Source organism: Lactuca sativa, chromosome 5, assembly GCF_002870075.4.
Source record: "Lactuca sativa cultivar Salinas chromosome 5, Lsat_Salinas_v11, whole genome shotgun sequence".
In the NCBI taxonomy this organism is placed as follows: Eukaryota; Viridiplantae; Streptophyta; class Magnoliopsida; order Asterales; family Asteraceae; genus Lactuca; species Lactuca sativa.
Window position 1 is genome coordinate 227,050,482 of NC_056627.2, and position 17,755 is coordinate 227,068,236.

At 37.2% G+C, this 17,755-nt stretch overlaps 1 protein-coding gene across 1 annotated transcript; it reads right to left on the reverse strand.

Annotated features, from left to right (window-relative positions):
* Window positions 1-6,613: 6,613 nt before the first annotated feature.
* LOC111881895 (receptor-like protein EIX2) lies at window positions 6,614-12,002 on the reverse strand. The gene is made up of 4 exons (XM_023878285.1): window positions 10,949-12,002; window positions 8,057-10,242; window positions 6,850-6,942; window positions 6,614-6,730 (listed from the first exon to the last, which is right to left on the reverse strand). The coding sequence occupies exons 1-4, from the start codon at window positions 12,000-12,002 to the stop codon at window positions 6,614-6,616; spliced, it is 3,450 nt and encodes a 1,149-aa protein (XP_023734053.1).
* Between the last annotated feature and the right edge of the window lie 5,753 nt (window positions 12,003-17,755).

Here is a 17,755-nt window from a genome sequence, read left to right on the forward strand (position 1 = left end):
CATCCCAAGGTCCTAAGGCACTTCACTAGACCACTCCTAGGCGTGCTAACACCCACGTTCTTCTACGAGTTATAACTAACTTCGTAGGTACTCTTCCTAGGGTTACCCTCGTTATCGCACTACAGGTTGCTATTGTGCATGCTTGTTGTACACAATATGGGGTCAGATAGACTGAATAATCAACTCCGCCCTAAGTCCACAACTAAATGAACATGAAGTAAGGCTAACTCGATCATTCTAAGGCTATATAATCCCAACCATATACAACTAACCAACAAACACACAACAATCACACAATCAAATAACATATATCAGGCAACTCATTATACCATAAGCCATCAAAGAGATCAAGCATTACTATCCAAAAGTTCCTAAAAGAACCTTAGCTTATCCGCTTGCATTCTTTCCTAATAGTTCACATATCAGCGAAATCAAAACTCAACATTTATATAACATGTATAGGTATTTTGGGAACCACTAACCTGTTCGGGCTCTGGCTAGCTGTACACACCGTATCTTCCTGTAAAACCAATGTTAAGTTAAGGTCCATGTTCCCAATCCTATGCCAATAATCAAACAAGAACATGACAAGAGATCGAGCCTATATTCCTAACCCAACCATTTTATTATAAATTCTTTTTCAAAAACAACTTATGAAAAGTCTCGGATCCTAGTTTCAGACTGGATGCACACAAGTGTTCCTCTAATTCACTTAAACCAGGGCTCTGGTACCAACTTGTAACGTCCCTATTTCACAATAAAAATTTTCTTTTTATTAAGGTGAAACTATCCAAATATAAAACCATTTTAAGAGGACTATTTTTTCCCAATTACATTTATAGAAAACCAGAGTATTATAATAAACGCAAAATCCTCAATGTTATTGATGAGTGTGTACAATCCCGCCTTCTCCTTCCCACAATCACCGAGGATACCAGGAAACCAACACCAACTGAGTGAGCATATAACTTAGTGATTTCCCCCAAAATACGTGTACGATAAACACAAAAGCATGTATAACGGCCCACAATCATCGGATTGGAATGCCCAAGACGAATCAGTCCTCGGACTGGAATGCTAACATGCTACGGTTCCAATCAGTCCTCGGATTGGAATACCTAAGGTTTGTTGGCCTACCGCCTCAACCCAACTGCTCGTCCCGAGCCTCTGTGCCTTCGGCTTACAGCCGACCCGCATCGGGCATCTTGGCCTACATCACAAAGCAAGACCGCCTCAACCGACTACCACTATATGTCGATATATAAACAAACAAAGATCAAATAGGAACATAATACAGGAAAACATCAATCATACAGCTCACTACCGCCTACTAGTCCTCACACAACATACTGTCCTGCTACCATCTAAAATCCATGAAATACATAACCATAAGTAACCAGAGGTGAGATCGCCACTCGAACAGATGATCCTACTCTAGAGCCACAACCAAACAAGGAACAGGCAAGAAAGCCTAGCTCAACTGTTCTCATGCTTTCCTACATGACTACATACAGCCCCTAGAGCACTCCACTAAATGATAACCAACAAGTACATGTAGTCATACAGATCTACATATCACTACAACATAACAATATCCTATATACTAGGATACAGATCTAACAGATCACTACGGCATAACAACATCATATATACCAGGATACAGAACAAACAGATCACTACAACAGAACAACATATTGTAAACCAGGGTACCAAGCCAACAATCCAAGGAGTTCATAACCGCATGTACTCATAGGTGAGAGAGACACCCGAATAGATGATCCTACTCTAGAGCCACAACCAAACAAGGAATAAGAAAGATATCCTAGATCAAGAGTCCTTGGTCTATCCTACATGACTACATACATTCCCTATGGACTATGGCATCCTTCTAATAAATGATAACCAAAACTAGTGGGACAGCATTGGTGCCTTTGACCCATGGGTACAATGAGGCAAAACTCATCTGAATCGAAGAACTCTGAAACACTGTGATACGATCCTTTCTCTGTACTGCTTGCACCCACGAATCCACTAACACCTGAACCACATAAAATCTTAACCACTAACCAAAATCCTCAAGTTTGACCTAAAGTCAAACTTGGTCAAAAGTCAACGGTCAATGGAAGTCAACAAAAGTCAAAGTCCAAGACTCTTAAGTACACCTTGCGTGGTAAACATATGTGGCCTAATCCCACACCTTCATTAAGCACTTAATCCCTTAAGGTCTTTTTTCCATAGCCAAGATCTAGACTCAAAACATTGACTTATGTCATAAAGTACCCACCTTTATGACTTTCCATGGCTAGAAAAGGTCCAAAAGCCAAAATCCTAACTTATTAATCCATTAAGACATCATAACTTCTGCATGGAATGGATAGAAGGACCAAGATTACATTTTTATGGTTCCTACTAGATCCATAATGGAAAATGTTTCCAACTTTATCCATTATGATGGTCCACACAACCAAGATCTAGTCTTTAAGTCTCAAAGAGACCAAAAGTGCCACTTTCTCAACTTAATCCATTAAGTCCAAGTCTCCAAGCTTCAAATCAGAATCAATATGATGATTAGATGCATAAAGTTTCCAACTTTATCGATAAGAAGGTCACAAACATTCAAGATCTAAAATTTATACACTAAAGTGACAAAAATCTCATAATGCTCAAAACTAGGTAGATCTAACAAATGCATCATCAAGATTCAAGCGTTATACCTCCAAAAGAAAGATCAAGGTGAACAAGGTCTGGATCTACAAGCTCTAATTCAACCAACACTTGTCCAATGAGCTCCTTCTTCTCCAAGATGCACCAAAAAAACTCCAAGGCACTCAAAAACTTAAGGATCTCACAAATGGGGCTAGGGTTTCAAAATTAGGGTTTGAGAGGATGGAGGCTGAAGGTAATAAGGGTTTGGAATGAGTTAAGGTCTTTATATAGGGCCCAAAACCAAAATATTAGGGTTTACAAGAGGCTTGTGTACACTCATCATACGCCTGGTACACATAGCGTACTAGGTTAGGCCTCCATGATCATCCATTCCTATTACGCCCAACGTACAAATATACGCCCAATGTACTAGGGTAAACCCAAAACCTTCCAAACTACGAATAGTCATAACTTCTTTGTTCCAATTCCGTTTTCGATGATCTTTATATCAACGTAAAGGTATTGAGGAGCCCCACAATATTATCTGGATATCTTGGAATAAAAACCTCCCGAATAAAAATCCATATTTCATGCAAGAACCCGGGCTATGAATTTTCGCTTTCTACCCTTTTGCCCAATATACAGTTCAAGGATTAAATCTCTTAACCATCATTACCTCCTTCCCCAAGGACTAAACTTTACCTCCTTAACGTCAAAAGCCTTTATACAATTGACTTCCGCCCCACGACCTTGAAATAAGAAATGACAGGAAACAGGATGTTACAATTTTTTTTAAAGAATATGCAAAGATCAATGATTGTTTTTGACACATTTGCTGGTAGACCAGCTCGGACCCCTATTGGTAGCAATCGTTGCATGAGGATGTGATAATCATGATACCTTAACCCAATTATATTTAAATTATTAGGAAGCACCTTCTTTTGAAAGTTCGATCCAAAATCGTCGGGTACTCTCACACCTCTAACAAACTAACAGAAACATTCTCGATTCACTAGTTTGAAAGAGTAATCTGGATGTGGTGGATAAATCTTGTTGTTTTTCATTTATAAACATAGATTCTATCGAATACCCCATTTTTCCAAAACTTCTATTGCTTTATGCATATCTTTTGATTTTTCTTTCCTCAATAAGGTACCCAAGAAGCTCTCACCTACAATTTTCTACTCATGTATAACATCTTGATTTTGTTTTAGTTTGAGAGAAGACCAATAATCAAGTTCGCATAAGATACTCTTTTTGGTACAGTTTAACTCTAACTCGGGTCGCTTTCTTTTTACACCACCATCATAGCTAGGATGTTTGCTAGAAAACGATCGGGGAGACGGTCTAGTTGCTTTATTAATTATGCATTACTATATCATTTGGTAGGCTTTCTTGACTCTTTTTTTGTCATTAAAAAATAAATTTTCCCTCCATTTATGCTTTCTATGTAAGAATCGTTTGTGACCAACGTAAGCTATCTTGCTAGTTACAAAACATGAGGGTGTGTCTTCGTTGCAAGTAGCACATACTTTATAACCTTGATTATTCCATCCAGACAAACTGATATGAACATGATAATCATTGATAGTCCACAATAGTATTGCACACATTGTGAATACAGTGTGTGTTGATACATCTCTCATTTGAACTCCTTCGACCCACAACATTTTCAACTCGTCCACCAAAGGCCATAAGAAAACATCTGTCCTTCGTAGGTGATTTAATGAATTAACAAAGTCATCATGAAAGAAGAATATTTCATACACAACCATGGTGGTGTGTTGTACATTGTTAATACTACAGAGCCCATGTTATAAGGCTGATTCATGTTGCTTAATGGATTAAAGCCATCGACAGCCAAACCCAAGCTGACTTTCCTGGGTTCTGTAACAAACTCAGGATGACTTTAATGTGCATCAATTTTGCTACGAAGTTTAGGCTTATTTTCTTTCGGGATTGCAGGTCTTAAAACCCTAAAAATTGGTCTAATGAACTATCTGTCCACCTTTTGATGACTTTAATGTGCATCAATTTTGCTACGAAGTTTAGGGAAGATATCCAACAACAACCAGGTTATAACTTGGTATTGGCCTCTTCAAATAATGCATCAAACTCTAGGTCTAAACTAATTGCTTCTTGGGTTATCTTTGATATATGTCAGTTTTCCTCTACCATAACATCATCTATTACATCAAACATCTTTTCATGTTGATTTTCTCCTGCCATAACTCTAGTACTACGATATTTTAAAGCCCAAAGGTTGTTTAAATCCGAAGGAGGAAATTCCTCACCATGAAAAATCCATATGTTGTATGATTCTTCAAACCCAAAATCATGTATGTTGGTATAAACCATATTCACAATATGCCAAAACATATTCACACAACCTGTTCACACGCAACACGATTTACCTTCATCATCGACATGGTTATTGGCAAACTCTATAAAGTTGTTAAGACCTTTTATGAATTTTAAAGACCTCCGATTTTGCAATGTAATCCAACTCTTATCAATTGACACAACTATTTCATTATTAAGAATTACAATGTATACATATTAAATATATGACTAATTTGTTTGGATTTAGTTACTAAAAGTTAGATTGTATTTTGGGCTTTGAAATTTAGATTGTGTATAAGTTGAAAGAATCATAAAGATAGAGTAAAATTTGACGATTCAAAAAGCAGTATTGAAACATGAACATTCAAAAGAGTAAGCTTCTAAAGCCACTTATATTACATGATTGTCCGTTTAAGAAAAATTTGGTAGCATTTCCCATTAGCTACTAAGTATAAATAAATAAATACCCGAGGAGTAAAGAGAAAATAACAACCAAAAAATTTGGTAGCATCTCCCCTTTGCTAATAAGTATATATAAATCAATCATGTAATACACATTCACATCCTATATAAGATAAAGTTTTCAAAAAGCAGTCCGAAAAATGGGCACAACCTGAAATTAGTTCCGCGCTAGTATTTTTAGGCTTTTAATGATTTAAAAGGATTAAACTTAAACTAAAAATCTATTTTTTATAATAGCATTATACTTTATATAATTAAGTTATTATATTATAACTTAGTAGATTTTACATCTTATATTTTTTTGTTTGTATTTTTTTACTATTATACTATAACATTTTACTTTAAATAATTTATTAGAATTGTAATATATATATATTTTTTTATTTATAGCATCATACTTTCTGATATTTTTATTGTTTATACATCTTACTTTTGTTTTTACTTTTCTATTATGGCATTTACTTTTTCATATATATATTTTTTATTTATAGCATAATACTTATGTTGTTTTTTCAATTATTGCATCGTACTTTACATTATAGCATTCTACATCTATTGCTTTACATTTTATAGCATTCTACTTCTATTGCTTTACATTTTATAGCATTCTACTTCTACTTCAGACAAAAGAGGAACAAAATCTGAACATCCACATTAACATGCTTCAAACACAATAATATTCTAGTTTAACAAAATCAAATAGTTAATAGCATAAGTATTATCCAAATTAATAAAATCATACACAATCAAGAACTTAACAGCTTGTATATACACAACCCTAAAGAGGGACAAAAGAGGGAAAGAATCAAACAGTATATACGCAAATCAATTGGCCTACTAGTGTTGCTTTACTTTTGACAGCATTATACTTAAATTTTAGACAAAAAGGGGACAAAAATATAAGCCTATACATCCAAATTAACATGCTTGAAACACAATAATTTTCGCGTTTAACAAAATCAACAATAAATGGCATAAATACTATCCAGATTAAGAAAACCATACACAACCAATAACTTCACAGCTTCTATATACATAAATCAATAACACTAAACGTAACCCTAAAGTTTCACAAAATTTCAAACACATTTAGACTAAATATTTATGAAAAAACACAGCCAAATCACAAAAATCTGATTGATAAACTTTCAAATTACACAAATCATTGATCAAACTTCACAGTATGAAACAAAGCCAAGTCACCATTCATACCTGTTGAAGAAGTGTACACCGGAAGCAGAAAACCACCATTCGCTGGAACTGAGAGTTTAGCGATGACCTGTAACGATTACAGATTTAGAAACTAAATCGATTGGAGCTACAAGGAAAATGTCGGAATGAAAGGTTGAAGGAGTAAACGGAGAAAGAAGTGATGGTGTAACCTGGTTGACGACGAACTCTTCGAGGGAGAGAGAAACGAGAAACGATTGCTAAACCGTATAGGGAGGACTTGTCGTCCCTATAGCTTTCTACAAAACGATGTTTTCCGGTCTTTTCCAGGTAAATACATCAAAAAAAAAAAACAATATATTTAAATTTAATTATTTTTGGGACGATATGTCGTTCCTAAAGCTTTTCGGATATCTGCAAAATATTTTTCGTTCTCGCTCAACCAATAGAGACGATTTATCGTCGCTTTAGCTTCAGAAGTCAAACTTAATTTGTCAACCCTATAGCGATGACATGTCGTCCCTATAGATTCTTCTATAGCGACCACATTTGTCGTCCCTATAGCTTTGGTCTCTGTAGAGGTTTATTATAAAGTTGTGGTAAACAACAAGACTCCTAGATTTTACATGGTCTACTTTTCTTGAGTTCACTCACGAGCATTACCCAACATATTTTAGATAGGGTATATATTATAATAGCTATAAATGATGTTCAACAGTGGCTTATGCAAGAGATATGTGGACGAACTTAGGCTTTAGTTGTAAATTCGTTAGGTATTGTTCTGGAAACCTAGATTCACAATTCTGATGACAAATCAACTTTTTCGGATCAAATATATATTTCAGTTTTAAAAATTACTAGTTAAACGTATATATGATATTTATTTGTATTAGATTTTGTGATTACTTAATTTTAAATGTTTTCCTTTAAATCTGGAATTATTTAACGCCTGATTACTTTTTTTTTTTTTAAATCTATCAGTAAATGATGTTGATCGGAACGTTGTTACAAGCATGTCGGTCGGAAATCTATGGGGAAAAAAAGTCAAGAAAATTGTCCAAATTGATGTCATTTTATCGGAACTAAACTCAAACATATCCGTTTTATTAGGCAAACTTGACACCACATAAAAAGCATTTAACATTTTCACAAAAAAAAAAAAAAAATAAAAAAACTTAGCAAACTTGACACCACATAGAAAGCAATTAAAGAAAAAAAACTTACGTGCTTCATAAGGTCTCATCGACCCATGAACTTTTAGACGACTTGATCGATCTACTCCACTTTATTTTGTGTTCAAGCCTTTGTTTAAGACATGAAACGAAATCTGAAAATCTGATCAAGCATTGTAATTTCCCTCGAAGTTTCACAGTTTCTTGCCGATGCAATAACCCACAAAATTGAAGAAAGCAATTCTCCATCTGTTGTTAAGTACCAGAATTGCTACAATTCCCATAAACCCAGTTGTGAAACCGCCTGTTGCACCATAAATCCATATCTTCTCATCGCCATCATCGTCTTCATCTTCCTCAGAGTTTCTTTCAGTTTCTGGGACACCATCATGGTTGCACTTGATGGGCAACGGATTACCGCAAAGCTCACTATTGCCAGCATATATGGATGGATCATTGAGCGTTTGGAGCTGACTTCCTGTTGGAATTCTTCCGGATAAGTTATTGTGTGACAAATTCAGATAGCTAAGAAATGTCAATGCCGACAGACTTTGTGGGATCACCCCTGAAAGTTGGTTTATAGAAAGGTCAAGAGACTCTAACGAATTCATATCACCAATTCTATCTGGAATACGACCTGTGAGTTGATTGTTAGACAAGTTAAGACCATGCAATCCCAAAAGAAGTGACAACTCCTTTGGTATTTCCCCCACCAGTTTATTGCTCGAAAGGTCTATGTTGACAACATATCTCAATGTCGTTGTATACTCTAGCACAACTCCTTTCATAACCTGGCTCAAACTCAGTCCGAATGAGCCTGAAAAAGAAATACTGCTGTCGCCACCTGTGATCATTCCACTTAAGTTCTGGAAACAACGAGGGATGGTTCCTGTTAATTTGTTTCCTCCAAGATCCATGATTTTGAGCCTGGATCTTTCACACAACTCTACAGGAATTGGACCTGTGAAGCTGTTTTTATGTAGCCTGAGGACAACAAGCTCCTTCATATTTTCACCAATCCATTTTGGTACACTTCCAGAGAATCTGTTTTCACCCAAATCCAACAAAGTTAAATTTGTGCAATTTGCTAGAGTTTTCGGAAGTTCACCTTGGAAACAATTGTTGTTTAGAGATAACCATTGTAGCGATGAAGCAAGATTCCCGAGAGAGCTTGGAATGACACCCGAGAGCCGGTTAGAACTTAATATCAGAACCTGCAGGTTTGGAAGAAGTCCGAAGCACTTTGGAAGAGTCCCAGAAAGCATATTTCTAGAAAGATCAAGAACCATTATATATGAAATCATATTACACAATAAATCTGGAATCGATCCATTGAAGAGGTTGTTCTTAAGAAGCAATATATCTAACACTGTAGAACAATTTGGGCTGTGGCTGGATACAAGGTTTGTCAATGGACCGTTCAGAAAGTTATTGGAGAGAGCCAGGAACGAGAGAGGAAGCTCGACAAGCCAATCGCCAAGCCAATCTGGAAGAGGTCCAGAAATGCTAGTATTGGAAAGGTCTAGATATTCAAGACATGTTTGTGCTCGAATCCATTCTGGAAATTCTGATTTAATTTTGCAAGATCCAAGTCGAAGGCTTAATATTTGGAAAGGAGACTTCCAATTGGGCGAAATCTCGAAGCTCAACCTGTAGTTTGAGGTTGCATCAAAGAATTCTAACATTGATGTGTTTGTGAAGTGGGCTTCAGTGACTATACCTGATAAAGAATTGTTCGATATATCTAGATATTCAAGTTTGGAAAGTCGTCCAATGGTAGGAAGAGGCCCTTGTAAATGGTTATTTGATATATCAAGATGCCTGAGTTCTGAGAGGTTTCCAAGCGATAATGGAAGTGCAGACAACCAATTGTAGTAGAGATACACAAATTCTAGATTGGATAGCTGTCCTAGTGAGAATGGTATCGTCCCGTTCAACAGGTTCCAAGATAAATGTAGTTCTTGTAACAACAGCAGGTTTCCAATTGATGTAGGAATCGAACCTGTTAATTGGTTCCAAGGTAGATATAATTCCCGCAAACTTGTTAAATTTCCTAAAGATTCCGGGATGGTTCCTGTTAACTCGTTCCATCCAAGATTCAACTTTCTCAAGGACGTAAGCCTTCCTAGTGATGTCGGGATTTTTCCACCAAAGTTGTTGTAATGTAGATCCATTGTCTCCAGATCAAATTGGACACATTCGGATCCATTTGTTGATGGCCCAGTCAATTCCCCTTCTATAAAATTAAATGAAAGATCCAAGTGTTTTAACTGACAAAGTCTCCAGAGCCCAGAATCTTGGATACTCCGAAAATGGTGGTTTCTGAGAGACAGGATTTCTAGATTTGACAGTTCTCCCGGAAGGAATGTAATCGTCCCATTTAAAAGGTTTACAGATAAATCTAGTTTTTGTAACCACAGCAGGTTTCTGATAGAAATCGGAATCGAACCTGTTAAATGGTTATCATCCAGACGTAATTCCCGCAAACTTGTTAAAGTTCCTACAACTTCAGGTAGGCCTGGCAATCGTGTCGTGTTCGGGTTGGCGTGTCGCGGGTTGGCGGGTTGGCGGGTCAAAATATGCCAACCCAAACACGACCCATTTAAATATACAGGTCACGGGTTGGCGGGTCACGGGTTGGCGGGTTTGGAACATAAACCCATATATGACCCACTAACCCATTTATTTATACGGGTTCACAAGTTGGCGGGTTCGTGGGTTAGATTTGGGTTCGTGGGTCTAAATTTTAGATATTTAAGTCTTACACATCCAAATGAAAATAAAAAACATTCATAGAAACATATTACAGACTTAGCCTTATAGGTTACAACTTATGACCTTAGACCATCCACCACGAGTAATAATTTCAAAACAATCAAATAGTCTGTGAATAAATGATATATATTACATAATACTTATTAAATATTAATACTTGATATATAAATACATTTAAAATATAATAATTTTTTTTATTAAGAATATAAACGGGTTGGCGGGTCAACCCGTTTATTTTTTGAGAAACCCATATATGACCCGTTTAATAAACGGGTTGGCGGGTTGACGGGTTAGCGGGTTGGCGGGTTGAAAAACTCAACCCAAACCCATTTATTTCGTGTCGTGTCGCGGGTCGTGTCACGTGTCGTGTCGAGAATTGCCAGCCCTAACTTCAGGGATGTTTCCTGTTAACTCGTTCCCTCCAAGATTCAACTCTCTCAAGGCTTTAAGTCTACCCAGTGAGGATGGGACTTCACCAAGTAACATGTTGTCATTTAAATTCAGTGTCTCCAGAGAAAATTGAGCGCATTCGGATACATTGGTTGATGGCCCCGTGAACCTCCCTCCCATAGAATTGTACGAAAGATCCAACCGCTTCAACCCACAGATCCCAGTATCTTGAACGTTGTTCATGAACGGGATTGAAGAATTCAGTTGGTTGAATGAAAGATCAAGAACTTGTAAAGAGCTCAAGTTTCGTAAAAACAGAGGGAACTGGCCTTGGAGCAAATTGGAATGAAGATCAAGTGTTTGAATGGTAGAGCGCGTAAGATTCAATTCAAGATGCATGCGATGGAAATGAGAATTAGAAAGATTGCACCGGGACAAGCTCAACTCTAGTAAAGAAGAAATCATACGCAACAACCCTTTGTGTAAGTTTGGAGCTTTAACAACGCTCAGCCCACTCAGATCAAGAGATTTGAGTGACAAAAGGCTCCAGAACCATGTGAAATCATCAACAACTAGTTCCATATTACTCAGATCAAGTACCCGCAAATTCGATAGATTTCCAATAGAGTGAGGAACGATGCCAGAAAAGCCCATGGAAGAAAGATTCAGATACCTGAGTTTTGTCAGCGATCCGATGAACTCGGGAATGGGGCTGCCACCAAAATAATTCCCACTGAAATCAATGTAACTCAGATGACTCAACTCGGCCAAAGACGAATTCAACTCATTTCCCTCTAACTTCTCATCAGAAGAATCGGTTCCGAGGTCAAGCCTTGTAACATATCCTGTTGCATTATTGCAGTCAACGCCTTGCCAGTTGCAACAGTTGTTTCCATTCCAAGATGATAGTCGACCAGAAGGGTCCGACAGGCTGTGTTTGAATCGAAGAAGAGCTGCCCTCTCGTGTTCGAAGCATCCAGAAGTGAGGTTTGTGGTTGCAAAAGTGAAGAGGAGAAAGAGCCCACCCATCCGTAGTTTACTCATGATTGCTGTTTCTTCATGAAGACACCAATGATGAGGTCAAGATTTATAGATATATGCCATTTCCATGCACAGAACACGTAATATTCAAATTCTGCTTTTGCCTAAAGCATCCACTAACCCTTATCTTGAAAAAAGTACACTTTACACATCATGGATCTATTACATGTTACCACGTAAAAAAAACATCTTTTCTAAAATATCTTTACACAGACGCACAAAAACAGTAGCGGTCCAGCAGATCCGAATATATTCAAGCATTTTGTAATGTAACCATCGGGTCATAATTATTAATTAATTCATAGAGCTTAACAATAAAAGTCTGGCTCACTAATAGCTATTTGCAAATTGTGGGCCAGTGGGGTTGTTTTCCTCGAGATATTAGTGTTATAAGTGTCACTAGTACACAAGTGAGTTAATAAGACGCACCAATATTATTAATTGGTGCGGGTAACGAACTGCACCATCAAATACGACATCAAAAATATCATTATTTGTTGGTTAGGTTCCCCACCACACTAGAAAATGGTGCAAACTGCACTTTGAAAAATTGGTAGTGTTATAAGTGTCACTAGTACATCGTTTGCTCAAGTGGTGATGCCAACCGTAACCGGTGTCAAAATCCTTGGGTACAGAATCCAATTAAGTCGGTACATCATATGCCGAATTGGTTGAAGAAAGGAACTCTCATTGGCGAAGCAAAATCATTCGATCATCTGGGACATCTCCAATCCTTGCTGAAGAAGTTAAATGATGAAGACTTTGAAATCAAGTACATGGGTGGTCTAAAGGTTGTGCATCATTTAAAATTGGTATACTCACTGAGTACCATTTGAAGATAAATGATGATGTTAAGATTTCAGCAGATGGTAAAACCTTCGATGTGGCCATTGTCGAATTTGAGGATCAGTACGGTACTCGTTCGAGTTCCATCCTCCGAATCATTCAGAACACAAAACATAATCAGAAGAGGATGAAGAAGGAATTTCAGATACATATATCAATGGGGAAGATGATGGCTTGGAGGAAGGTGAAATCAATCAAAAGTGTGCGTCAGGTGAACGAGAAAAACAAAAGGATTCTGATACGTCTTCTTTGATGGTGTCGTCCCCACCTCCATCTCCTCCGTTGCCGCCGTCGGCTTGGGAAAACGTGGACTCAACGGCTAACAACTTGGAGGTAGTAGGCGAATTGTTGCCTAGGGAATCGTCATCGACAGAATCAAGGAAACGACGACAATATATTGAGCACAATTTTAGTATATGTGTTGATCCAATCCTTGAATCTGGTGTGCTAAATGTTTGGCCAGAGTCAATGCCAATTGGGCCATTAAAATCCTTAGCCAGGAAGGCTGTTTTGGGCCCTTCTCATTCTCTGTTAGGATTAGACCTTTGGACTTCAATAATAGATCCTTCAAAAAAAACCAAGCCTATTTCTGCTCTATCCCCCCGTTGTTTGGTGGTGAAACCATATTAGGTGCCCCTCCTCTTCCAGACCTTAATCATAGCTTAGGTAGACATCATACGCTAGGACAAACTCAGGAAATCACAAAAGAGTCTACAGCTACCAAAGAGAAGATCCAAACAGTAGCCATAAGGTGTGAATTAGGGTTTGATGTTGAGGTAGATAGCCTAGTTCTTGCTGAAATTATGGGTGAATCATGTGAGCATGCTGGTGTCCAATGAATTGCTTGACACTAAACATCAGAGGTATTGGTTAGAACTATAAAGTAAGTTGGGTAAGACATCTTAAAAATCAACATAGTTTATCGTTTATCTGCATCCAAGAGACCCAATTGGTTAACTTGGAGGATGTTAATGTGGAAGGATGTCGGGGTAATGGTAACTTCGACTTCGATGGTGTTGGATCTCATGGTAGATCTGGTGGGTTGGTAAGTATTTGGGATAATTCTCTATTGCATTGCTTTGAAACCATAAAATCCCATTATTTTCTTATTACAATTGGGAACTGGAGAGGATTGAGAGACAAAATAGCAAAAGCAAATATATATGGTCCATAGTTGGTCATAGACAAAGAGAAACTGTGGAGTGACCTTGTTCAAATCAAGCATGATAAACAAGGCATATGGATCGTCATGGGAGACTTTAACATCTTCAGAAGATCAGAGGAAAGAGTTTACTCTCAATTTTGAGCTAAATCTACCTTTAAGTTCAATAGATTATATTCGAAACTCGTCTTACGGATCATAGAATGGATGGGAACAAATTCACTTATTTTTGTAGTGGTGAACTCAAACTTAGCAAGTTAGACCGTATACTTTTATGTTCAAACTTCACTGATGCTTTCCCCTCCTCAATAGTCACTGCTCTACCTAGAGAAAATTCAGATCATTGTCCAGTTTTGTTGACTACCGAAGTGGTGGAATTTGGTCCTCCTCCGTTCAAACTATTCAACTCTTGGTTTCAGAAAGATGGTTTTAATGAGACAGTCACACAAGCATGGTTGGAATTTAGAGGTTACGGTACTCCTGACTCCTATTTGGCGGCTAAGTTAAAACATCTGAAAAATGAGATTAAGGCATGGAGGAGACTGGATTACCCTAAGGAACTATCTGATCTTAAAAAGTTTAAAGATCGTTTACAAGAGCTAGACTTAAGTGCTGAATCTAGAGTTCTTAGTGATGATGAAATCTCGGAGAGGAGAAACCTATTCCAAAAAAATCTGAGACGGAAAAAAATAATGCCCAAGACTTGAATCAAAAATCTAGAATAAAATGCATTGTGGATCGGGATGAAAGTTCTAAATTCTTTCACACCTTTGTCGATAATAAAAAAAGGAAAAACATAATAAATGGGCTGCTAATAAATGGTGAGTGGAAAATAGAACCAAATGCGATAAACTGCGAGGTCTTCCTATTCTTCAAAAACAAGTTTTCTGAACGATGGTATCTAAGACCTAAACCTACGAATGAAAACCTCAAATCCATATCATCCACTGACATTAGTTTGTTAGAGGCCCCCTTCTCAGATGAAGAAATTAAAACAGTTGTTTGGTATTGTGGCAGTGAAAAGTCCCATAGTCTCGATGGGTTCTTGTTCAAATTAACTAAAACTTATTGGGATTTGATAAAGAAGGATATAATTGAATTCGTTAAACATTTCGAGCGGCATGGAGTTCTAGCTAAAGGTTGTTTCGCCTGTCTCATCACGTTGGCTTCGAAGATCAAAGATCCTTTGAAATTGAATGATGGACCCATAAGCTTGATTGGTTGTCTATACAAAATAATCTCTAAAGTTCTGGCAATGCGACTCAAAGTGGTTATAGGTGGTGTCATTGGAGAAGAACAAACAGCATATGTGGAAGGAAGAAACATTTTTTATGGTCCTCTTATAGTGAATGAAACATGCCCATGGTCTAAGAAGTCAAAGAGGAAAACATTACGATTTAAAGTCAATTTTGATAAAGCCTTCGATTCGGTGAGTTGGGAATATATTGATTCGACTCTAGCACAAATGAATTTTGGTCAGAAGTGGAGAACTTTGATTAAAGGTTGCTTGTTGGCTTCGAGATCTTATGTAATCGTGAACGGGTCCCCGACTGACGAATTTGATATTACTAAAGGCGTGCGACAAGGGAATCCGCTCTCTCATTTTTTGTTTATTTTGGATATGGAACGATTGAATGCGGTAACGAAAACTGCGTGTGAAAAAGGTATTTTTGATGGAGTACAACTTCCTAACAATGGACCAATGATTTCACATTTATTCCATACGGATGATGCGGTATTCATTTATGAATCTAAAAGAAACATCAGAAATTTAGCTCAAATTCTTGGATGCTTTCATGCTACCTCTGGTCTAAAGGTAAATTTTCATAAGTCTAAAGTCTTTGGGATTGGAGTTTCATCACAAGAAACATCTACATGGGCACATCTACTTGGATGTGAGACTTCTTCCCTACTTTTCAATTATTTGGGCGTTCTTGTTGGAGAAAATATGAATATAAAGTCAAACTTGAAACCTATAACTAAGAGATTTCAAGCAAAGCTCTCGGACTGGAAAGCCAAAAATCTTTCTCTTGGAGGGCGCCTAACACTGATTCAATCGGTGTTGGGCAATCTACCCACTTACTATCTTTCTGTTTTTGTTGCCCCTTCAGGTGTGATTTCACAATTGAAGAAGCTTAGACGTAGATTCTTATGGGGAGGATCGGAAGATAACAAGGAAATCCGTTGGGTGTCGTGGAGTAAGATCACTAAGGCTAAGGAGGATGGAGGCCTTGGTGTAGGTGCAATAAAAAGATCTCAATATATCTCTAATTTGCAAATGGTGGTGGAGAATGAAGATGGAGAAAGAGTCTCTATGGAACAAAGCTATCTCAAGCATCCAAAAGTTGGGAATGAGATCAGCATATAAGCTATCTAATAAATTAACAACAGGAGTATGGAACAATATTGCTAGAATGAAGGTTGTGTTTGCTAAATGGGGCATTCCAATAAGTACTATTATCAAAAGAAAGGTTAATTTTGGAGAGGATACGGTATTTTAGAAGGATGACTGGATTGGGGACAAACCACTGCAACTTGTTTTTCCCAATTTATATTGTATAGAGTCGCATAAGAAATGCAAGATCTTCGATCTAATAAATGATGGCGGGCTTCCATGGTCCTTGTCTAGCCAACCCGATTCACCTCATGTGAACCAACTAAGGCAAATACTTCAATCAACCTGCCTAAACTCAAGTAGTGATTCATGGTCATGTGAATTAGATTCAAATGGGCAATTCTCTGTTACAGCATGAAGAAGGAGGCTGAAAATGCTAACATTGGTTCAGATGCTAATCCCTTTATGTGGCTGAAAGAAGTTCCTACAAAAGTTTCATGTTTTGTTTGGAAGACAGTTCAAAATCGTATCCCCTCTACACTGGCTCTCAAGAATCAGGGAATCAATATTGCATAGGTTACGGGCGGTGAATGTAATTTAGCAGAGGAGTCAACTGACCACCTACTGTGTGTAAGTGACTTTGCCAAAACTACATGGGAATGGATATTTAGATGGTGCGGTATTTCAATGCCCTCATTTGATAAGGTATCTGAACTTCTAGAATTTGCGGCGACATGGGAGAACTGTCCAAAAAAAAGGTCTTGGTGGGTATATGCTATTATACGATGTGGTGTCTGTGGAAAGCGAGAAATGATAGAACCTTCTATCAATTAAGGATTGCATCTACAAAGGTTGTGGATATGGTTCAGTCATCGGTGTTCATGGGGTTTAAGCATAGAAGCAATAAGAAAGTTTATAAATGGATAGATTGGTGTATTAATCCACTTATGTAAAGAAGTAGAGGGGAACTTGATATTCTATATTGTGGTGACAATTATTTTTCTGTATCCCTGCCTTGATATGTGAGGCTGGGTTTTCTTTTTTCCTTAATAAAATTTTTTGGTTCCATAAAACACGATATTTAACAACAATGCACCAATAAACAAAAATGCACCGTTAAACAAAAACAACACCATTATATATACAAAAAAAAAAATTCCAATTTTGAGGTATAATATTTAACTTACTGTCTAGTTACAATAAAACACAGAAGAAGCCCAACCATCCGTTAAAATAGCAATTTAAAACAAAAAAGATCATAATTCTTACCGAGTTCTCTTTTCCAGTCCTCATTCACCATTTCAATTAAATGCGATATTATTCCAAAGACCATATTTTCAAGTTTATTAGGCATAGAAAACTTTTTTATTCCAGAACTTTAACAAGCAAACAAATTATATATAGAGTAAAATA

Coding starts and splice junctions, on each gene's coding strand:
- LOC111881895 (XM_023878285.1), bottom strand. CDS start 12,002: ATGAGTAAACTACGGATGGGTGGGCTCTTTCTCCTCTTCACTTTTGCA. Junction 10,243..10,948: donor CATCCCTGAAGTTAGGGCTG/GCAATTCTCGAC, acceptor ACCATTTAACAG/GTTCGATTCCGATTTCTATC. Junction 6,731..6,849: donor GTTTCTCTCTCCCTCGAAGA/GTTCGTCGTCAA, acceptor TAATCGTTACAG/GTCATCGCTAAACTCTCAGT.